The sequence below is a fragment of the Nanorana parkeri genome, unplaced genomic scaffold (genome assembly GCF_000935625.1).
Source record: "Nanorana parkeri isolate BGI_ZX_2015 unplaced genomic scaffold, ASM93562v1 scaffold3778, whole genome shotgun sequence".
NCBI classification, from domain to species: domain Eukaryota; kingdom Metazoa; phylum Chordata; class Amphibia; order Anura; family Dicroglossidae; genus Nanorana; species Nanorana parkeri.
Window position 1 is genome coordinate 25963 of NW_017310046.1, and position 7641 is coordinate 33603.

General features: G+C 52.3%; 1 protein-coding gene across 1 annotated transcript in view; it reads left to right on the forward strand.

The window, feature by feature from the left end:
• Positions 1–2604, forward strand: part of NOP56 (NOP56 ribonucleoprotein) — a 10009-nt gene extending 7405 nt beyond the window's left edge. The window contains exons 8-11 of the mRNA XM_018575312.1: positions 456–604; positions 989–1110; positions 2068–2208; positions 2449–2604. Coding sequence (XP_018430814.1) covers positions 456–604; positions 989–1110; positions 2068–2208; positions 2449–2604 — 568 coding nt within the window. The remainder of the gene's footprint in view (positions 1–455; positions 605–988; positions 1111–2067; positions 2209–2448) is intronic.
• The last annotated feature ends 5037 nt before the right edge of the window (positions 2605–7641 follow it).

Sequence of the window (7641 nt, forward strand, 5' to 3'; positions counted from 1 at the left end):
ATATCTGCTCGTAGACTGGCAACCAGGCCGACATGGTAAAGTCCAAATCAAACCAGAATTTGATGCTGGTGGGAGGGGCTTAGATCTTCTGTTCTAGTAATAACCCAAAAGACTTATATACTATGCACATGTGTAGAAGAGTCTCTTTGGACACCATGTGCTGGCTCTGGTCTCTCTGATGGGTTCTCTTTGGGGACACCACGTGCTGGCTCTGGTCTCTCTGATGGGTTCTCTTTGGGGACACCATGTGCTGGCTCTGGTCTCTCTGATGGGTTCTCTTTGGGGACACCATGTGCTGGCTCTGGTCTCTCTGATGGGTTCTCTTTGTGCTGGCTCTGGTCTCTGATGGGTTCTCTTTGTGCTGGCTCTGGTCTCTGATGGGTTCTCTTCGTGCTGGCTCTGGCGCTCGTCTTGTTTTCTGTCTTGTTACAAAGCTTTAGCTGATTCCATTACAGGGCGCTGAAGACAAAAGGGAACACCCCGAAATACGGCCTCATCTTCCACTCCACCTTCATTGGACGCGCTGCTGCCAAGAACAAGGGGCGGATCTCCCGTTACCTGGCCAACAAGTGTTCCATCGCCTCCCGCATAGACTGCTTCTCAGGTGAGATGCCCCCTGCTGGTGGAGTACATGGCTGCATTCAGATGTTGGTGTGATCTGTAGAGGAGACAAATTTTGGGGGTAACGTGGTTCATGGGGGGCTGGGAGGGACCAAGCTTTGGGTGATGTAGCTGAACATGCGTACAGATCTGGGTAGACGGCACCTATATATGACTTTCTTCCCCCCCGCTGTGATCCCCGAGAAACTTTTCTTCAATCTGCTTCACAATGATGGTTCATAATTTTTCGTCAGCAGTATATCACCTCGGTGTATGTTGATAACCTTGTGTCTGAGTGAAGCGGAGGTCCCCCGCACTTGGCGGGTCTCCTAACCTGCAGAGGGCGGTGAGGTTTGAGGTCTAATGTTCTGTCTTCTCCTTATTGCAGAAATCCCCACCTGTGTGTATGGAGATAAACTGAGGGGGCAGGTGGAGGAGCGGCTGGCCTTCTACGAGACCGGAGAGGCTCCACGCAAGAACCTCGATGTGATGAAGGAGGCCCAGGCAGAGGTCAGTGTCTCTGGATGTAAAACGCCTGGCGTTGGGTGTAGAAGGTTCTGACCAGGAAGGCCTGGGTGGAGGTTGGTGTCCTTGTTGTAGCTGTGGAAGCCCAGGCAGAAGTCCGAGGCTTCTAGTTAGGGGAGCTCGGGTGTAGAAGGTTCTAACCTAGAGGGTCTGGGTGGAGGTTGGTGTCTCATTGTAGCTGTGGAAGCCCAGGCAGCGGTCATTGTCTATGGGTGGAAAAAGCCTGCAGTGGGGGGAGCTCGGGTGTAGAAGTTCCTGACCAGGAGGGGTATGGGTGGAGGTTGTTTTTTTTTTGTGGCCGGGGAAGTCCGAATCTTCTGCTTCAGAGGCTTCTAGTTAGGGGAGCTCAGGTTTAGAAGGGCCTGGGTGGATGTTGGTGTCTCCCATTGTTGCTGGTGAAGCTCAGGCATGAGTTTGAATCTTCTACTTTAGAGGCTTCTAGTTAGGGGAGCTCGGATGTAGAAGGTCTTACCAGGAGGGTCTGGGTGGAGGTCTGTGTCTCCCATTGTAGCCAGTGAAGCTCAGGCAGAAGTCATTGTTCAAGTTAGGGGAGTTCGGGTAGTAGAAGGTTCTAACCTGGAGGGTCTGGGTGGAAGTTGGTCTCTCCCATTGTAGCCGGGGAAGCTCAGGCAGAAGTCATTGTTCAAGTTAGGGGAGCTCGGGTAGTAGAAGGTTCTAACCTTTTATGGATGCTTGGGCAGAGTTCAGTAGGTTCTCCTGGAGTAGAGACTTTTTTAGGGGAGGCATGGACTGAGGTCAGTAGAAGCCCCATATCCCAGGGATGTCGGAAGTGATGAAGCTTTTTATCTCCTGACCAGAATGGTGGAGGCAACAAACTGATTTAATGAGCCTGATCCGACGAGCGTCACTCCAGCAGAGGGGTAGCTATGTCATCTTGGGGATGGATTTGGTTTAAGTCTCCATTGTGGGGTTTTTTTTTAGGCCACCGAAGTCGTAACTGAGATCAAGAGGAAAATTGACAAGAAAGAGCGGAAGAGGAAGAAGCGCGAGAAGAAGAGACTAGCAGCAGCGGAAGAGATGGAGGAAGAAGAGCCTTCAACAAAGAGCACAGAGGAAGCCGAGGTGAGGGTGGTTGTGGTGGGCCCAGTAGGGACAATGTGTAAATCTCCCCTTCCCTGTTGACTTGGAAGGTGCACCCTCCTAGGCTGCCGTCCAAGTGTTGCTTCTCAGTTGCTGACCTCCGATATCTCATTGTTCTCTCAGGAGAAGCCCAAGAAGAAGAAAAAGCAGTCTGAGGAAGAAGAGGAGACACCCGGCAAGAAGAAGAAAAAGAAGCAGCCGGAGGTGGTTGAGGTCTCGGAGGAAGAGGAGGCGACACCCAGCAAGAAGAAAAAGAAGCGGAAGTCTGAGGCGGAGTTGTCGGAGAACGGCATGGAGGAGGAAGAGACTCCCCTGAAGAGGAAGAAGCCGTCCACAGCAGAGACCCCGGCCACAGAAAAGAAGAAGAAGAAACGTTAAAGTGCTCCGGGAGGAGGACGGCTGGGCCAGAGCCGCACTCTACAGACTGGTTATAAGTCAGGACTGCGCCTTTCATTTCATACTTTTATTTTTCTGTACAGAGTATTGCAGCTTGAGGACAATGAGCTGGAACTTCGTCACCTCAGTTTGTGAAATACGGATTAAAGTTTGTATATAACAAGTTCCAGAGTGTCTGTTATATGGAGTTGGGTGGCCATGAGGGGGGAACTGCTGTTCCAAATCCAGGGAGGATGTGTACTGGGGGGGGGTGACACCTGGCTTTAAGATGTGGGCGGGGTTTAAAGTGCTAAGCTCTCAAGCCAAACAATTAAAAATCATGTTTCTGAACAGCTGCTTCCAAGTCCCTCAGCTCAGCTTCCCTGAACTTCCTGTCCAGTACTAGATCACAAAGGACAGAGCAGACTCCAGCAACTGTTCATCTACTAGCTTGGGGGGGAGTGGCTTGATTTACTGTGTCCTGACACACGTGACTACAAAGCACTCTGCTTTAGGGGGGGAGCAGTCACCCTAAGACAGGAAGTCGGGCCCAGTGCTCAGGGCACCAGCTGATTCTGCAGGAAGCTAAAACTTTTATACATCAAGAAGCGGCGTCCATTGTAAGCATTTGAAGTAAAAGTGATGAAGTCAGGTTCTCTTCTATCAGATGTTTAGTGGCCAAAGCCAGCACAGTGCTTCCATGCTTGCCCCTGAAAGACGCTCCTATCTGATCTGCCTGCAGCCTCTGAGCTACAGAGTCTCCCCAGTCCTTGTTGCATAAACAGTCGGTACAACATAGGGATTGATGGCAGACTTTGACCTCTGTAGAGGCCGGTTTGTCCAAGAACTTGAGAGCCTCGGTAGCGGCTCAGACTGGGCAGATCAGAGAGGAGCATCTTCAGGGGGGGGCACTCTGCTGGCATTGACTACAGACGCCATTAAACATCTGCTAGTTAAATGCTGCGCCACTGCAGTGACCTCCTTGGAGAGAGCAGAGGACATGGCCAGACATGAGGACACTTTGGCTGAAGTGTTAGATTGCAGAGCCCGTGTCTAGGATGCTTCCAATCAGCATGGCCTTCAGCCCTCGTTCACACCGGAACGTTTTGTAGCGCGTTCTACGCTCGACGAACGCTCAAAAATATAAATTGCATTGTATTCAATGGTCTCGTTCCCACCTCGGCGTATTTCCGCCTAACGCGCTACAAAACGCCCCGCGCCTGAAAAGGTCCAGGTACTACTTTTGGGCCGTTTTTGTTGTGAGTTTCCATTGGGATACAGCCAAGTAGCCTTTGGAAACGCGTGACGGTCGCGCGAATCGTGGTAAAAAAAACTGTGCGACGGTCGCGCATATGCAATACGCCTAGGTGTGAACAAGACCTCAAGGGATGGCGCCTCTTTGGGGCTGCTCTGGGTGCCACAGGTGACGAGTGATCCTTTCTGTGGCAAAAAGCGTAACGCCTGGCCCCGAGTCTGCTCACAAACCCATCTGGTCCAGGCAGACCCCAGACCTAAGTATGCACGAGAACCCATCAAGATTTCACACAAACCCTCTGACAAGTCGTTCAGTAGAACGGTCTAGCCCTACTTTCCAAAGTGAGGAGGTGTTTGTAAGCCTTTAGGGACACTTTGGCAACCTCCCATCAGACACTTGGGTTTCAGGGGCTACAAGCTAGTTTTGCCGGGCTCTTCATTTCTGTCTGCGCATCTCTAGCGGGTCTTCTGGAGACTTTCTCACCTCATTGGACATCCCTGCATCTCCCTATTCCAGCACATCGGGGATTACGACACGTTGCTGCGAGTCCTCTGCCCTCCTGCGCCTCAGCTGTTCGCCAAGGTGCTGGGCCCCATTGCTGGCTCTCTTGATCGCACAGGACACAGGCAGATCCAGAGACAACAGGGGTAATATGCAGGGGGGTCATCAAGGGATGGGACACTGGCTGGAGCTGTGGGGGACCTTGTATAACCCCTCCCACTCCTGGAAATCCTTAGGTTGGTGTGCTTAGGTGATGGATGTCTGTTCTATGGAAGGAGATGTGGGGTAGTTTTACCTTTTATTATTTTTTTAGTCTGGTTATTCTCTCGTCACCTTCCAGGACAATCAGAGAGAGGCTCCTCCCACTGGAACAGGATGGCATCAGAGAGGCTCCTCCCACCAGAACAGGAAACTAATCGCCGTCACCTAAAAGAGCACAAGCCTGGCACGCTTCAGTTATTTTGGGTTTCCTCCGGCCGAGCAGGACATCGTAACATTTGTTACTTTGCCTAGGCCTTAGTGCTAGTGAGCAGGGGCTGCCCCCGTCTGGGAGTACAGCATCTAGGGTCAGTGGACCTCAAAAGTGCTCACGATGGAGCGTTGCAGGACAGCCCCCTCCCCTCCAAGAACATGCTTTTTTGCTGGAGGTTTGCCCGCCTAGGTGTATGCAGCAAAACTATCCCTCTGATGTTGTGGAGTCTCCCCTACTGCGAAACTTCTGCTTAGGTCTTAGTGTGGACACAGCGTTGGTACGTTGGTTATAAATGTGGCTCGTTACCCGCTTGATGCAGTTAGCAGGGTGTTCCCCGGAGTCAGCCGGGCCATGTGTTCTGACATGGGGTTGCGGTCACACAGGACACCCGTCATGGCACAGTCCAAGTCATGGTTATGTAGATGCGTTTTCTCAGAAGCTGCTCAGAGGTTAATGAGGTTTGCAATCAAGGGCCCCGGGGGAGGTTTTGCACTTCCAGCACAGGGCCCTCCCGTTTGGCCTATCCTCCGCCCCAAGAATCTTTACAAAAGGTCCTGGCGGAGGCACTGGTCCCTCTCAGACTAGTTCACACCTAGGCGTATTGCATATGCGCGACTGTCGCGCGTTTTTTTTACCGCGATTCGCGGTAAAAAAAAGTCACGCGACCGTCGCGCATTTCCGAAGGCTACTTGGCTGTATCCCAATGGAAACGCGCAACAAAACGGCCCAAAGTAGTCCCGGGACCTTTTCAGGCGCGGGCCGTTTTGTAGGGCGTTAGGCGGAAATACGCCAAGGTGGGAACGAGACCATTGAATACAATGGGATTTATATTTTTGAGCGTTCGTCGAGCGTAGAACGCGCTACAAAACGTTCAGGTGTGAACGAGGGCTAAGAGGGATAGGTGTCACCCCTGACCTGGACGATCTACTGTTTTTCGCATGCGGCCAGGAAGTCCTCGACGCAAACCTTGCCGCAAGCATTGCCCCACCCTCGGAATCGGGGTTGGCTCATAAACGTGGAGAAATCTCAGGCGGTTCCATCTCGGAAGGTGACGTTTGTGGGCTACCAAGTGCATACGGAATTAGCGAGCATGTTCCTCCAGGAGGGCAGGATTGCCAGGCACCGTTTTGTAGCGCGTTAGGCGGAAATACGCCAAGGTGGGAACGAGACCATTGAATACAATGGGATTTATATTTTTGAGCGTTCGTCGAGCGTAGAACGCGCTACAAAACGTTCAGGTGTGAACGAGGGCTAAGAGGGATAGGTGTCACCCCTGACCTGGACGATCTACTGTTTTTCGCATGCGGCCAGGAAGTCCTCGACGCAAACCTTGCCGCAAGCATTGCCCCACCCTCGGAATCGGGGTTGGCTCATAAACGTGGAGAAATCTCAGGCGGTTCCATCTCGGAAGGTGACGTTTGTGGGCTACCAAGTGCATACGGAATTAGCGAGCATGTTCCTCCAGGAGGGCAGGATTGCCAGGCTGATGGCAGTTACCGGGGGTATCGTTCAGGCGCATCATGAGACACTTAGGGCTCCTGACAGCAGCCATTCCGTTTTTTTTAGAACATAGACTTGCGGAAGAGCCGCTGATACGGAGATTAAGGGTACTGCGAGATACATTTTTGTCCACTCCGTCTTGGAGGAGCTCCAACACCGAAACCACCGCGGTTGGTTGATACCATAGCTACACGGAACGCACCACGCTGGTTTCGGTGTTGGAGTTCCTCCAAGACGGAGTGGACAAAAATGTATCTTGCAGTACCCTTAAAGGAGAACTATGGGGTCAGTGTTTTTCCCCGTAGTTCTCCTTAGGGTAACGGGAGGACACAAACTAGCGTCCTCCCGTCACCCTAAGCTCAGTATATAGGGAGCTACAGCTCGCGGTATACTAAGACGCCGCAGCTGAAGCGGATCCCGACGTAGATGTCTGGATCCGCCCAGCTGCGTGACTGACAGCTGGCTCTGCCTATCTAGAGGCCCCTCCGCCAGTCAGCGCTGGAGGATCGGGGAGGGGGGAATCCAGCCCCTCCCCCTGTCATGGCAGAGAGCCGTGACAGGATCGAGAGGTGAGTGAACGCCGGTATGTGTTCGCTCACCTCCCGATCTACTGAGCCGACCTGGGACAGTCTCATTGTCACAGGTCGGCTAGAACTATGAGGTGAGTGACAAGCACCCGCCTCATAGTTCTCCTTTAAGGTCCAGATCTCGGCACTATCGTGTTTTTTTAGAACATAGACTTGCGGAAGAGCCGCTGATACGGAGATTTCTGAAAGCTGCGGCTACGGCAAAGCCGCCAGTAATAGCTCGTTTCCCCGCTCGGGATCCGTCGGTGGCCCTGCAGGCTTTCCCGGGACCACCGTTCTCGAACCGAAAGAGACATGTTCTTTGAAGATTCTTACGTTGAAAACGGCACTGTTGGTGGCCATTGAAGAGTCAGCGAGGTAACGCTGTGTCTGTCTCGGATCCAAACTGCGCGATCCTCCCGGATAAAATTATTTGGAGGCCGGACCCGGCTTTTCTTCCTAAAGTGGTCTCGGTTTTTCACAGGACACAGGACGTGATCACCCTTCTGTGCCAATCCATCAAATGAGAAGGAAGCCGCACTACGGGGCATCGATGTTCGGCCGTTGTGTGCTGGAATACCTCGCCAAGACGAAGAGCATTCCAAGGTCAGGCAACCTCTTCGGGTTTTTTTTTTTAAGGTCCAAAGGAAAGGCCTGAAGGCTTCCAAAAGTTCCATAGGTAGATGGATCAAACTGGCCATACAACCAGGGCCGTCTTTAATACTGATTGGACCCTGGGAAAACAT